A 16,516-nucleotide genomic window follows, 5' to 3' on the forward strand; every position below is an offset into this window, starting at 1 on the left:
TCTGTTTTCACTCTCCAACTGAAGATTCACCAGATTCACCTTTGACCTGTTTTAGAGAACTGGTTGATGATTGGTTGATCTGATGTCGTTCACTCGCCTTCATTAGTGACATTCAAGATTCATCTGCACAATTCATCAATTCAACACATTTACTAATAAAAGTGTAATAGAAATGTTAGATGACAGATTCTGACGACTGGTTTAACAATTTTACATTCACTGACTTACAATGAACTGATGCTGAGATGTTTCGGGGGTTAAAACTATTCAGGTGAAACCAGTAAAATATATTTTAATCAACATGAACATAAACAACTGATAATGTAGGAAACAGCAGACACTGAACACAATCCATTATATTAATGTACTGAAGCTTTCACAGTTTGATCAAAGCAACAAGAAATGTTTTTATGATGAGCACAAGTGACTAAATGATGTGGAGGTTGAACAAGTCGTTTTGAGAATTTCATTTCTGATCTGAGAAACGCTCCAAAGCAACTAAGAAAAACTGTAAAAGCACTCTACAAATGAAAATGTTTTTTTTTTATGTTGTAATTTAGCTCGTAATTTAAATTATTCCACTGAAGTAGGGAATAAATTGTAACTTAATTAGACATAATGGTAAAATAATCAGACCTGTGTGTTTTTGAGATTTGGAATATGAAATGTCCGGTGATGCATTAATGATTTTTATGCATTTAAGTATTTTAATAATGTTTTTTTATTAAAAATTTGTATTTTATTTCAAAATATATATCCCCTATATGGTTCCATTCTTTATTGTCAAAGAAAAAATTGCTTTCAAATTAAAAAATTTAATAAAAAATAAATCATTTCTGAAATAATAACAATTACAATAACAATAATAATAATAATAATAATAATAATAATAATAATAATAATAATAATAATAATAATAATAATAATAATAATAATAATAATAATAATAATAATAATAATAATAATAATAATAATAATAATAATAATAATAATAATAATATGATTAGATATACATTTTTTGGTTTGTTTGCATATAGAAATGTAAAGACTTTAGCTATAAGAACCACACATTGATGATCCTTTCCTAAATCCAAAAAAAACCAAAAACCGATTCTATCCTCTTCGTCTATAATTTTGTCTGACTGACAATCTGTGTTTTCTCCTTGTCTTTAAGCTGCATGTCGTCCAGCACGTCCTTGTTATGTCTCACTGCAGGAGTAGGATTCTTGTACTCGTTGTACTCCACCCACAGGTACGTCAGCATGGTCAGCAGAAGGACTGAGATGAGGATGTAGAGTTTTGTGGATAGACAGATGTAAGTGCTGTATGCGAAGGCTATGACGAAGCCCAAAGACTCCCACATGCGATAATTAGCGAACGCTGCCTCCTTGTGTTGAGGGAACAGAATGCCGTATAGAGCTGTAGTGGAGTAAAAAACAAACAGAACAGCTGTTAGAAGATCTTTTGTGAGGCATTATTAAGGGTGTGGACTGTACGCGTCATGACAGCTGATGTTGTTGTTATAACATTGTAGTAAATGATATTCTGTGAGACCAGAGTAGTTAATGACTTCACAAGTGAATGTCCCAAAACTTTTGGCCATTTAGTGTACCTGTAAATTAGTTATAATATATAATATAAAGTGTTAAATAACTCTAAACTAAAACTAATGTTTTATATTTCCAATTGTCCAAAGTAGCTCCATTTAGCTTTGATAACAGCTTGGCAAACTCATGGCATTCTCTCGTCAGATTTACAAGCGTCACCTGGAATTGTGTTCAGTTTACCAGCGTGCCTTCAGTTTATTTCTGACATTTCTTTCCTTCTTTAATCTACTTCAGAACATCAGTTGTCTTGTGCAGAGGAAAGGGTAAAGGTTAATTATTATATTGAAATTGTTGATTGTTTATTAGATTTTTTTGTATATTTCTAATTTATTAGTTTCTACCAGAGTAGCTAATGGTCATTTCTTCTTTATCTATGTTTTTATTTTATTTTAAGTTATTTTATTTTAATCCAAAAACCTTTGGTTAAGAGTCTCTCACCGTTGGTTTGCGTTTGCCACACAGCATCTGCCATACCCCAAAGAGCAGGAAACACGAAGAAGACGGCGAGCTGGTCCAGATGAGGCCTCCAGTACAGCAGCGCTATTGCCGAGCTCAGGTTGATCACAGCGGCTGTGAGGAGACAGAGGTGAAAATAGCCAATAAGCAGTGACAGCTCATTTATTGGTACATTTTATGGACAAATTTATTAGGACATTCAACTTCCTTAAACTGTTACTACAAATTTAAAGGCTCACATTTGTGCAGGAAGTCTCTGGATGCTGTAGCATTAAATTTCCCCATCACTTCAACACCAAATATTTATGATATGATCTTTGGGCAACAATTTTCTATACCAAAAATTTTCCCCACCTCTGATTCTTCATTCTCTGATTAAACTGACTTACCGAAGCAAAAAAGGGCGATCCTCCCGGTGTACTGCGCAAGTTTCCCGAACGTGTACGAGGACAACGAGTTCACAGCTCCGAAGCAGATCATCACAAAGCCGACATAATGGATTCCCAATGCACAGGTTACATAATTCTGTAAAAAAGACATAACAGCTCAGTTTCTAATGTAATGAACGCTGGACAAGAAGATCACCACTTAATATGTTCTATGAGAAACTTATATTGTAACGATGTTCTGCACATTGGAAGAACTGCATTTTTCCAGTCTAAAAATCTAAAATCTAAAAATATATATATAACAAATTCTATAATTATTCTAACATTCTACTTCATTTCTAAACTTTCTTTGCTTTATTGATTTATATCCTGAAGTTTAACTCTATAATGGGACCCTGAATTCAGTGTGAATTCCAATTGCATTAGAAAAAAGTCAAACAAAATGTTTATTTTACAGAAGAAATGAAAAATGCCACATGCCAAACTTAAAAAAAATATAAATAGAAGATATATGGATAATAATTACACAAAATTACACAATTACTTGCTAATTTATTGATAGGAGAACCTGCATATAATTGGTATAAAAAACATATATATATATATATATATATATATATATATATATATATATATATATATATATATATATATATATATATATATATATATATATATGAGTTATAATTATGCATAGTTATAGATGAGTAATAGAATGGTTATACACTCTATGGAGAAGGTTTTGTGGACACCTGACCATAAGATTGGTATGTGCTTTTTTTTGAACATCCCATTCTACATTTAGTCCTCATTTACTGTCATAATAACCACCACTTTCCTGGGAAGATGTTCCACTAGATTTCTGTGGAGATTTGTGCTCATTCAGCTACAAGGGTGTTAGTAAAGTCAGGTACAGCCATAGGGTGAGGTGAGGAGGCTGGGGAGGCATTCACATTCATCCCAAAGGTGGGGCTCTAAAGGGCACTCAAGATTTCCCATGCTAACCCGTGTAAACCATATCTTCATGGAGTTTTTGGGAAAGAATCATATATGGCTGGAAAAGTCAGATGTCCCAATACGTTTGTTCATATAGTGCCCCTTAGTTTAGTATGTTGTTTTCTAATACAAGTAAAATCATACTATAATTATTATCGATTATATTCTCAAATTTGTTTTACCTTGGTGTATTCGCCCGCGAGGAAGCTTTGTTCAAATCCGCTGTACATTGTCAAAGGTATGAGCATTATCAACCTCTTATCTCTTAGAAGCTTGAACGTGGCCAGGAAGGTACTGAAGAAGTGGTTGTCTTTGTTGTTCCGAAACTCTTTTGCTTCTTTTACATCAATGTTCTCCAGAAAAATTGCCACAAGCAACATCGCCAGAACCCCCACACCTACAGAGGAATCGCTCGGCTGAGTTATTTGCAGTACTTCAGAAAAAGTATTCAACAATGCGATGTAGAAAAGCTAATAACTAACTGTTTACCAATATAGCAGCACATCAGTATGTTGACGAGATCCTGTTTCGGCCGTGTGAAGTTCCCTGTGGTGGTGAAGTTCTCGTTGCAAAGAGCAGCCCCACAGAATTGCATTCTCTCCTCAGGGATTTCAGCTAAAAGAACAAACACACCATCATTATATATTCATTTACAGTAAGTCTAATTATCATAATCACAGACAGAAACCAGATGCTCTGGTGTAAATCAGTAGCCATAGGACACTGGACAAAACAAGTAATCAAAGGGTCTTAAGCAAGAGTAGGTATTAAAATTATTATTGATGGTATCTTTTAGAAACCCTGAGGATGGCCTCAAGGCTCCACCAGTTTATCTTCAACTATATAAAGACTTAAAAAAACTATATTGGATCTCTTGGTTAGACAATTAGCACTTTTTGGCCATATAGTACTCTGAAGGACATGTCTAATGGTCATTAATGGTAATATTCTGTGTCACCAAGATGATGACAGGTTTCCTTTTAAATCTTGTTCCTTTCGAGGTTTCTTCCTTTTATCATCTCAGGGAGTTTTTCCCTCATGTTTATTACCTCTGGTTTGCTCATTGGAGATCAATTTCTACATTTTAAATGCTGCCTTGTGACAATGTCTATTGTTAAAAGCACTATACAATAAAAGGTCATGTTTCAGACATACCTATGTTAGTGTCTTGTTGAAATATAAGTGATGACATGAGGTTTCCCCATACGGCAGATGACTGGAAGATAAGAAAGAACATGCCAAAGTATTGGTTGATGATATCCTGGCCTTTCTTGTTATCCTTCTCTGCCTGTAGATTCCCACTGATTGTAAGGTAGGTGCATTTAGCAGACCAAAGTGGAGAGCCTCCTAAACCCAGAATAGCAGATGTAGCGATCAGACTCGGCCTGTGAATGTAAAACATTTTGGTGTTACAAATGTTTTTCTGGTGTATTAAAACACAGAGTCTAAATATCTCTTTGATATCAAGGTATACAAACAATTTACTATATGTGGCACCGATGATTGACTGAACCTAACCTTCCTGGCTTGTGCCTCCCTAATGGCTGGGTTGAACCTAACCTTCCACACCCTTCATTAATGTTTGTAGATGAACAGGCTCACCATCCAGGGAAGAGATTTCCAAAAGAATAGCTGATATAGCAGGCCATGCAGAGAAAGATGGTCCATTTACAGCCCAGGTTTTTGATCATGATGGGAGGCAGAAACATAGAGGACAGAATGATGGTTCCATAGATGACGCTCAGCGAGATAACGCCCATTCCTTCTTCGGCATTTAGACTGCTCTGTGATACAGAGTGTAAACACACAGCATGCTTTTAAAAACTCTTTCAGCAGCACTTCCACTTACAAATCCAATTACATTCAATAATTCATTTGAGTGGTTTTAGGTGAAGCTTATGCTAGAATTTTGTAGTTTGCTATCTATCTATCTATCTATCTATCTATCTATCTATCTATCTATCTATCTATCTATCTATCTATCTATCTATCTATCTATCTAAATAGTCATCTGGAAATTCTAGATGACAGATTCTGACAACTGGTTTAACCATTTTGCATTCAATGACTTATACAATGAACTGATGCTGAGATGTTTTGGGGGTTAAAACTATTCAGGTTAACCAGTATAATATAGTCATTAAATGATTTGGAGGTTGAACAAGTCATTTTTTGAGAATTTTATTTCTCATCTGAGAAACGCTCCAAAGCAACTGAGAAAAACTGTAATAGATCTAGAAATTTGTCTCTTAAAAAAAAATCAATTACACAAAGAGTGTAAAAAGTCTTAAAAGTCTTCTTTAAAGGTTAATTAGAACCTTTCAGAATATTAGTTTCCAGAGAAGTGGCTGGAATTCTCCATATCAGAAAGTGCTTTGTTGTTCTTCCTTCAAGAACCTTTCTGGATTTCTAGATTCGATTTAAAGCATGTATCTAAAATACTGTATTTTCTCATTGCGTTGTGTAAACATGGATCAATTGCTTAAGATGTTAGTCTTCCAAATATATCAGTAGAAAATACACTAACTTATATTTATGTGACTATAACTGTAAGGGCCGAGATTCAAGCCAGTGTCGATCAGAATATGCCACAGAGACGTTTAATTCAATTTTGACTTGGTTTTATTTTTAGAGCACTTTTAACAATGAACATTGTTTCATAACAGCTTTACAGAGATAAAGAGGTTATACAATATTAACCTAATCTTTAATAAATCAGCCAGTGCTGAGAGTCACAAGCAAAACCTGCCTGAGAAGGTTTAAGGAAGAAATCTTGAGAGGAACCAAAATTTGAAGGGGATATTACAGTGTAAATCTATCCTCCAAGTTCTTGAGTTGCTTCATGCATCTTTAGACTGGTCATGTGAAGTAAATTCAATTTTAACTTGGTTTTATTTGTTTGCACACTTTTAACAATGAACATCGTCTAAAATCAGATTTACAGAGATAAACAGATTATGTATATATTTATAAGTTTAGAAATCAGTCTGTATAAGTTGATCCCTAATGAACAAGGTGCCAGTGGTGAGGGAAAAACTCCCTGAGATGGTCCGAGGAAGAAACCCCCTAGATAAACCAGACTCAAAAGGAAACCCATCCTTATCTGGGTGGCACCAAATGTCCATTACATACAGTTCAATCATTGTTCAGGTTATCAACTGTTTACTGATGGACACTGTAGCAGACTGTATATAGTAATTACAGTCCAAATCCATCTTCATGGTTTCTAAATAAAACCCTGCTCTGTAGCTTCATGGGTCTTTATCCTGTTCATGCGGAACCATTTTAAGTGCCAGTGAGTGGTCTTTGTAAATGTGTGTAATTGTTAGAAATCATTTTTTGTTTGTTTGGGTTTTTTTTGGAAAATAATCTTGAGGAGATTTATGCCCTTCGCCATTTTTGTAATTTAAAAAACAAAAGAAAAAAAAAATAAAAATGGGGAAGGGCATAAATCTCAAAAATTCTTTACCAAAAAAACCCAAACAAACAAAAAATGATTTTTTAGCAGTCGAGAGAAGGAAAATGAAAATAGTGGCAAATTTGGTAAGCAAAAATGGATAACAAGTGCAAAAACAAACAAAACAAAAAGCCAACTTCCTGACAGGGCAACCTGTAGGGCTCTTCATAAAAGCCCATGAAAGTCCAATAACCATATCATGGCTTTTTTTATTTTCATTATATGTGAATATATAACAACATTGAATATTTTCCCATTTACACAAGTGTTTGTTTCCTCGTATACTTCAGCAACTTGCCAACGTTTACAATGTCATTTAGTAACAAATGACACAACATAGTTTATCAGTTTATAGCTACATTTACTGTTAAGCAACAGCCATTATACAAGTACATTCCACTTATCACTTAGGTTACAGCAGCTATAAATAAAGTTACTATGCAAAGAAATGCAGGTGGTGCTTTAACAGCAACAGAAAATAACAAAGGTTTGTTATGAAGAGCTGACATTGTAAAAATAATAGATAAATAAATAATAAAAAGGACAAAAGTATCAGGTAACCAGAACTTTTCCAGCTATATGTGGTTCTTCCACAAACTTGTAGGCACAACATTTGTATGGGAAGTCTTTAAACCCTGTTCCAGCATGACAATCCATCTATGGAAAGGAATCCTGAACCAACATGGTTACAAATCCATACTTCAGCACCCTGCAATTCCGTCTGGACTGTGACTCATTGGAACCGACTTCACCAATCTACAAGACAATGAGCTGAAACGTATGTCCAAGCTCTGTAAGAGTTATTTAGAGAGCAAACAGAAATCTGGAGTGATATCTATCCTGGAATGACCTGCCCAGTCATCACAGCTAAATCCTATTGAACTGCTCTGGGATGAACTGGATCATAAGGTCAGAAAGAAATCTCCAAATAGTAAAAAACATCTTGCAAAGTGTTTAAAATCTCCTGCTATAAAGCTATTGAATGCTATTGAACCCCTTTGGAATGAATGTGAATGCTGACTGCACCTCAGGCCTCCTCACTTTACCTACATCAGTACCTGACTTTAAGGCTGAATGAGCACAAATCTCTACAAACACACTCCAAGATCTGGTGGAACATCTTCCCAGAAGAGTGGAGGTTATTTTAAGAGCAAATGGAGACTAAATAACTAAACGTTATAACTATTTCTTAACATAAAATAACACCGTATTACCATTTTCAATGTTTTTCTTAGTTAAATAACATGTATTAATCTAATGTTTGTATTAGATTATGTGTATTTGCATTTGTAACACGGCCATGATTACCTGTAGACTCTGCAGTCCTCCGTAAGCTGTGAACAGGAACAAAAACCCAAATGACACCACGAGCACGTTCTTGGTATTCCGACTTATCATTGTGGCAGGTGCGAAAATCCTGTAATTAGAAAATAAAAGGGAAAAGTAGAAAAAAGGCACAAAATGGTAAAAACGGGAGCTCAGGAGAAGATCGATTCTGACTGGCGAATGTCAATTTTCTACAGACTTCATATACTCTGCAGCCCGGTGTGTTGGAGGACAAAGTTCAGCACATGGGAACCATAAAGGTGTAAGTGGAAAAGTGGGCCTTATTTGTATGGTGATAGCAGAACTTTTGAAAGCATGCTGCTAACATGACACTTGCCGTAATATAATATAATATAATATAATATAATATAATATAATATAATATAATATAATATAATATAATATAATATAATATAACAGAAAGTTTCTGACTTCAATTGAAAAAACAGTGAAATTACTTTTTATAGCATCTGTTTATAGCATTTCTGTGTTCAATCATGTGTAACAGGTTATTCCAAGTTATAGCTCTAATCAATTCATTACCTTTTTCATCACCACAATAAAATCTCACAAGAATGCATGCTTATGTCAAGATATAAATATTGGTTGTGTCAAAATTGATACAGATTCGGATCATTTTAATATAATGAATTCATCTGTAAATGTATAAATGTATTCATAGGTCATTATATACGCTATATGGCCAAAAGTTTGTGGACACCCGGCAATAGGATCGGTATGCAAACCATATGTTTATGAAGCTGCACAGAAGGAAAATACATCACTAGCACATTCAAAGACATCCTTTATAATTGTGTGCCTCCAAGTTTGTGCTTAGAGTTTAAGAATTAAAGAAAGAACCACATATAGCTGAAGAAATCCTGCGTCCAATACTTTAGGCCATGTAGTGTACATGTGGTCTTACTGATCATAAGTATAATATGTGTCGGAACTCAGACCCCATGTCCGAGTAGACGTATCAGTTAAGTGGCTCAATATTGAAATCAGTTATTCATTAATCAATTAACACTAAGTTTCAAAAAATACATATACAAACCAAATGAAGACATCATCCAATCAGCTTTATTGCACTCAATTCAGCCCTGTCCCGTAAAGCTCTCGGGAAAAAAAGATCCTGACAGCGATAGCACCCTTCATGCGAGTGCGAAATTAATATAAAAAATCCTCACTTCTTATATCTGAAATTTACAGATTTTCTCTAAAATCTCCTCCCTAGCAATTTACATACGCCAGTAATTTCACGAGGGATTTCACACTCCACCCATTTGTTTACGCACATTCTGTTAAATTCATCCTCTTTCTTGGAAGTCTTACTTACCTCCATACAATCTAAATTTACATGTCGAGAAAAATATCTCTTGATAGTGACCTTTTCTTAAAAATCCCCGATCGTGCACTTTTGCAAATAACTAAATGCAACAGATCATCCCCCGCAATATTCACACCTTTTCTTAAAAATCTCCTCTGGGGTTTTTTTTTTCTGTCTGCAAATCATCCTTTCTTTTGTGTTTTGTGTTATTTTTCTAGTTTTACAAACTGGGGTCTTAGTTTTAACACACCAGCTCTTTTCTCCAAATGCTTTCCCTATTTTTCATAGCTCTGTTTTTTCAGTTATTAAAAATCTTCTAATAATCTCAGAATCCTTCGTTATATAGAATTTTCTGCCTTACTCTCATCCTGCCTGCACCTTAAGCTCATGCTCTTATAGAAACATCTGACTTCCTGTGTGTTTTGTGCATTGGATCTCTTATACAATTTCTTGCAACTATTCTTCTACATTCTGATCTGATCTGTGTTGTGTTTATTACCCTATTACTCTTCAAATCTTTTTATATTTTGATGTATTTTTATATGATTTTCCTTGTTTCTACTTGTGCTTTAAATATAAATGCCTATATGCTGTTTGAGTGTAGTCAATGCATCTTTCCTGCATGCTGCTTGCTTTTTTTAGTATTCCCCATTATATTTTCCTTTCTCTGTCTCTTCGGCATGCTTCCGGCCGACGCCCTTTGGTCACCACTTTCTATTGGCCATGGCTCATATCTGTTTTTTTTGGGTGACTTTTTGGTCCTTATACGCATCTCTACAGTATATTCCACCTCAAATAACTCTTTCGGTTCATACTCGCAATGCCTCTACTTAAACTGATCTCCAGGTACTAAATGTTTTTCTGACTATATCCCAATTCTCCCACTGGAGACGATCCTGGTCCATCCAACTCCTCAGGACCTGACACTATTATTCTTTCACCATGAACTTTCCCAATATTTTCTACAACTCTAGTTTTCTAATCCCAAATCTAATCCATCAGGCTTATCTGCTCACTAGCCTTAATAACATGTATCACACTTACTAGCATTTTGATCATAGAATGTATGCTAACTTCATATATGCTAAACTTCAAACTCTAAAGCAGAACTGTTGAATTTTTTTTTACTCTCCTTATACACTATTATACTGCACTAATGTTAATAATGGTTACATTAATGAATCTTGAACTTATACTAAATATAAGCAACGTTATATGTATAACTGAAGTTTAATGCTAAATGATATGATATATTACTAGATTCTACTACTGATAGCTGAAGCTGCCCGAAGCTAAACATATGGGTGTTATTATTATTATGTAGCACGATGAGTCAAGACGTCATGCGGTCTCTCTGTTTCCTCCGCATAGCCAAGGTGTTAAACCACATAGGCAGCAGACGTGTATTAATATCTTTGTCTGACATTTACTGACATTTTCTAATATGTTCCATACGTAATGTACACATGCACCTGCCACTCACCAATAAACCGACTTTACAATTACTATTGAACCGACTTTTATTTAACTTTTAATATATTGCAGTTATTATTATTTTATATAAAATATTATTATGTTTATTATCACTATGTTATAAACCGAACTAGCTCAATTTCAATGTGCTTTGTGAGCATCGCATTCCACATTTAGTCTCAATTTGCTCTTTTAATTCCCTCCACTCTTCTGGGAAGATGTTCCACTAGACTTTTGGTGTGTTTATGGATGTTTGTGTTCATCAGCCACAAGGATATTACTAAAGTCAGGTACTGATGTAGGTGAGGAGACCTGGGGTGCAGTCAGCGTTCACATTCATCCCAAAGGTGTTCAGTAGGGATGAGATCAGAGCTCTATAGCAGCAAGATCTTCCTCTCCAAAGCATGTAAAGCAGATCTTCATGGAACTCACTTTGTGCACAGGGGCATCGCCATGCTGGAACAGGTTTGGGCTTCCAAGTTCAACATTTTTCTCCACTCTGAAGCTTGAACTGTAACTCTTGACCTGTATGTGCATAATTGACTTTATTGCTCAGCAGACTCGTGATGGTCTGATCGGATAACCGGATGAACAAACAGGTGATCCTGCTAAAGTGGTTGATAAGTGAGGCTCTGTATAGTGAGGCAAAACCAACGTACATCTTCTATTACTAATAGCTACTGGCCAATGAAGTCTGAGGATCCCAGTGTTCAAGTCAATCCTCATCAAGCAAATAATCATCATCCATTAAATCACATAGGTTACAATTAAGTTCTATTTAAATGTACAAGGTGGTGCAGGGAAGCAAGAAATGATATATATAATTTTATACATTTTATAATAAGCTTTTACAGTGAACGCTCGTTACGCACCACTGCACTGCTCTGTTATAACAGGTCGCAAGAGGTTATAAATGAGGTCGCACTGGTTCCAAACAATTGTAGACGCCCCAGGATTGCCAAATCCTAGTTCCAAATTTTTCTGCACCATCCTGTATAATAATAGTAGATTTAATTAAATATTTACTAATTTCAGCCAATTTATGAAGCTATTTTAAAGCTAAGATACAATGGGACTTTGAGGAAGATATTAAAGCTATTAAATGGAATGTAAAGCTAATTTTGGACCTACTACTGAAAAAGTCTGATCATAATAATAAAAAACCTGATCAGAAAGATCAAGTGAAGAATATTAATGAAAACTATTACAGGTGTATTTGGGCACGAAACCAAAAGTGGTCTACTTGGACTCAATCTCCTACAGTGCATAGACTGGTCCTTTTGTTTCTATGTAAAATGTCATTAACGGTATTAATTTTCATCAAACTGTCACCTTTGGCAAAAACAATTGTTTTGGAGGAAAAACATATTTACAAGTTTCTGTTTATATTTGGAGAATTATATTATATACATGTAGGTTGAAGAAATCCTCAACCAACATGGCTATCATTTCTCGTTTCCATAGCATTCAATGCAATTCCATCTAGACTCCCACTTCATGTGGAGTTTGGACACTGGACCTCTTTGAGTGTTTAAAGGCTCTGGCATGAAGAAGCTGGTGTTGGATCTATAATGATCTTAAATGTTCAGCTATTTTATAAGTTGCTCAGTAGCTCCTGGTTCCATAATCTCAAATTTCTGTATAAGACTGTAGAAAGATCATTACTCATAATCTTACATTCCAGTGCTCATGTTGTTCTCACTCTCCAGTGTTCTGTATTGTTTAAAGACTATAATCACACTCTTGATGTCACCCAAATGAGGATGGATTCCTCTTTTGAGTCTGGTTCCTCTCAAGGTTTCTTCCTCATAACATCTAAGGGAGCTTGCTACAGTCGCCATGGCTGCTCATCAGGGATAAATACACACCAATCACCCTAACTCTTACATTCTGTAAATCTGCTTGGAGACAATGTCTGTTGTGAAAAGCGCTTTAGAACTAAACTTGACTTGACTGTGGCCTATTAGAATCGACTTCATTGTACAATGAAACGATGATCGACAACAAGCGTCTAGACAGTCGTCTGGAGTGATATCTATTATAAAATGACCTGCCCAGTCACCGCACCTAAATCCTACTGAACTGCTCTGGGATGAACTGGATCACAAGAAGGAAATCTCCAACTATTAAAGAAGATCTTTGGAGAGTTTTACTAGAGGCAAAGTATTTCTGCTGAACGTTTGGAGAAACGAACTGTCTGGATGCTGAGAGTTTGTAAAGCTGTTCTTCATGCTAAAGGAGGATTTTCCAATGAAAATAAAGTGGAAACTCTGGACATTTATAGATTTGTTTGGTCAAAGTAAATCTTCATACTGTTGCATAGGCAAGATTGTTGCATAGGAACATAAGAAACATGCCTGTGTCTATCAAAGACCATAAAAGATTAGATGTTTCCAAAAGCACTGTGAATGCCCCACAGATGTAATTCATACTTGTCTTCCTTCGGGATGCACCATTTAGCGTAATCTGTTCATCTTTTCAGCTTTGCAATCATGCCCAAGTAACAAGGTCCACTCATTTAAACGTACATGATAAGATGAATTATATAAGACTGATGATTATGTGTTTTTAAAAGCTTGTGTATAATGACTGCAGAATAAACTGTGCATCTCCACCCATCGATAACGAGTTCATATAGTGTGTCTTTACGAGGATTTCGATCTAATCGACTTCCTTGTTGTTGAAAAAAACACCTATAATGTACACATAAAGAATGAACTTTGCACCCAGGCTGAGAGACTCGCTTCTGCCAAGAATCCAGTGCACTGATTCCTGATTATTCCTGCTGGACACCGCATACGACCCATTTTATTGCTCCGAATAAGTAACCGATGAGACATTGCTGATAACAGGCGAGCAACCACGTTCACACTGAAGCGCAATCAGCAAAATCGTCAGGTGAAACTGTAACACTGTAGTGTAGATTAGATTCATATGAGTGAAGCACTTGTGGTTATGATGATGTTTTGGAGACGACAAGATGATACGAAGTTACAGCTCAATACACACGATAATAGAACGCTATGAAATGTGATTTCTTTTGCTCACACCTTGGGTGGCGAAATTCCAAGAACTTTCAAGCCTGGAAAATTTCCATGTGAATTAACAGGAATTAATGGGAAGAAACTGGGAATTTGCTAAATTTGCAAGTCAGCCTATAACAGGGAATTTAAATGGAGTTTTAAATCTTGTAGGATATTTTTGGTTTAAACAACCAGATTTATTGCAGTTTTACCTGCAGATTCATCAATCACATGCACACAGCACACTTACTGCAGGGCCACTGAGGCCACGCCCCCTCCATCCCTCCATTACATAACACACATCGTTTCTTGAATCCTGCACGTCAAAAAAAAATCCATCTTGGGAGTATGTATGTGTAAATTATATAAATATTACATACATTTTTGTTTAAATCTTTGTGTGTAAGCTATTGTGCAACAAAATTATAACAATTAAAGTCAAAAGTTGATTTAAAAAACATCTGTATTAATGTGTATTACTGTATATAATACAAATGAAATAAATTTCCTAAATATTTTTATTAATTCACATAAATTCACATAAATTGACATACATTTACATGAATTCACATAAATTCCTTTTCAGTTTTCAACTTTGAAGATTCCTCAAAATTCCTCAGATGAAATTCCCATGGTAAGTTTTGGGAAATTTACTGAAAATTTCCAGTCTCTTTCAACCCTACTTACAGCACTTGGATCAATTTTTGTATAAAACATAATAGCATTATTTCTGTATAAAACATAATCATTAACGAAACACACTTTTTATCCATTTGCGGTTACATTTAACGTTTTGTGGGCACTCCACAATGTTAAATGTAAAAGTTGCCTCTTACGTTATAGTAGCTATAAACAGTAGTTCCCTCGACAGCTTCCCGCCTTTCTTACGAGTGGAACGAAAATTGTAGTTATGCAATTATGCAATTTCCGAGACTCCGCCCAGAAATGTTCCATAAATTTCACCACTGCGACGCTTAGTTATGTATCAGCACATTCAAGAATCGGCCTCTAATATGAATTTGCTGTTACTATGGAAACGATAATATAGGATCGTTTCCATAGTAACAGACAATTCGAAAGGAGCGTATTAACACAATGCTGTGGTTTGTAGCCGCTGTTATAGAGAATAAATCTACACCTTCCGACCAATAAGATTCGAGAGTTCTGTGAATGATTATTTGAATAAAAGAATTTAATTTATTTTTATTTTTGTAGCACAAGGGAATTGTCTCAAAGCAGCTTTACACCGATAACGCTGATACACCGATAACGACGTAATAAAGATACATAAAAGAAGGTGTACGTTTATCTCCTTTAAGTCCGTTCCTTATCATTGTTTATCTTTGATGAGCGACCGAGTGGCGACTGTGGCAAGAAAAAAACTCTTCATGGACATTTTTTTGCTATTTAAGTAAGAATTGAGTCAAATTTAACAGGCTTCGATATATTTTCCTACACTAACCCAATGTTTTAGTTTGTTTTAGTAATTTCGCACAAACTTTAATATAATATTCTGTCAGGATTGTCAGAAAAGAGATACTGCCATGTGCTCGAATGCTTTCCCTGGAGGCATGAGTTAAGGATCTTCTTGACCAGGTAAAGGAGGTTGTACTTCTCTATCTGATGTGGTGAGAGGAGAGTTGGATGGAAGTAGTACAGCTATGTTTTAAAAGCACATATGAATCTTATGCTCAGGTGTCCAAAGCTTTTATAAGTATCTGTTTTCTGAGCACTTTTTGTCCCCATTTGCTGCTACAGTAACCTCCACTCTTGGAAGATGTTCCACTAGTCCACCAGCGTTCACATTCCTCCCAAAGGTGTTCATGGGGTTGAGCTTCTAAAGCAGAAGATCTTCCACTCCAATTTCACATCAAAACTGTTTATGTTGCAAAACTAAATATTTTGGGGTCAGAGGCACAACTCGTATAAGGAAAAAGATGATCAGATGATTTCTTTGGCTCCTTTACACCACTAGAGGTCAGTGTTGAACACAGGTTTAGAAGCGTTCAATGTTTACAGTGTGACAACAGGTGAAATAGAGTTGAATAGTGTGTGTGTGTGTGTGTGTGTGTGTGTGTGTGTGTGTGTGTGTGTGTGTGTGTAGGGGCTGTAAGGGGGTTTGTCGGTGTGGGTAGTAGCTTAAACATTGGACTTCTGATTGAAAGATCGAGCGAGACCCATAACCCTCAACTGCACAAGTAACATAAACACTAATGACTCTAAATAAGAGCATTAGCCAAAATGCAGGTCTGCACACCTATTTCACAGCATTGTTTTGTAATGATCTCAAATGCAGTCACAAAAAACACATTCAAACTATGATCTCCTACCATAAATGACAAACTTTTCAAATACTCACGAAATTTACAAGAAGTCGTTCCTAGAACTGGTGTAATTTTTCTCCAATCTTCTGCTTATACCACTCAGAACACTCAGCACACTCAGGGTCTTGTTTCCTG

General features: G+C 35.5%; 1 protein-coding gene across 2 annotated transcripts; it reads right to left on the reverse strand.

Annotated features, from left to right (window-relative positions):
- Positions 1-960: 960 nt before the first annotated feature.
- Positions 961-16,516, reverse strand: unc93a (unc-93 homolog A). Of its 2 annotated transcripts, XM_046835726.1 has the most exons (9): positions 16,417-16,516; positions 8,214-8,322; positions 5,051-5,232; positions 4,604-4,833; positions 3,938-4,063; positions 3,631-3,845; positions 2,453-2,588; positions 2,046-2,177; positions 961-1,419 (listed from the first exon to the last, which is right to left on the reverse strand). In XM_046835726.1, exons 2-9 carry the CDS (start codon positions 8,301-8,303, stop codon positions 1,127-1,129), a joined length of 1,404 nt encoding a protein of 467 aa, XP_046691682.1. In that variant the 5' UTR covers positions 8,304-8,322; positions 16,417-16,516; the 3' UTR covers positions 961-1,126. The 2 variants fall into 2 exon arrangements, with proteins under 2 accessions (XP_046691682.1, XP_046691681.1); XM_046835725.1 differs by lacking the exon at positions 16,417-16,516 and having other exon boundaries at positions 8,214-8,423.

The sequence above is a fragment of the Silurus meridionalis genome, chromosome 23, assembly GCF_014805685.1.
Source record: "Silurus meridionalis isolate SWU-2019-XX chromosome 23, ASM1480568v1, whole genome shotgun sequence".
In the NCBI taxonomy this organism is placed as follows: domain Eukaryota; kingdom Metazoa; phylum Chordata; class Actinopteri; order Siluriformes; family Siluridae; genus Silurus; species Silurus meridionalis.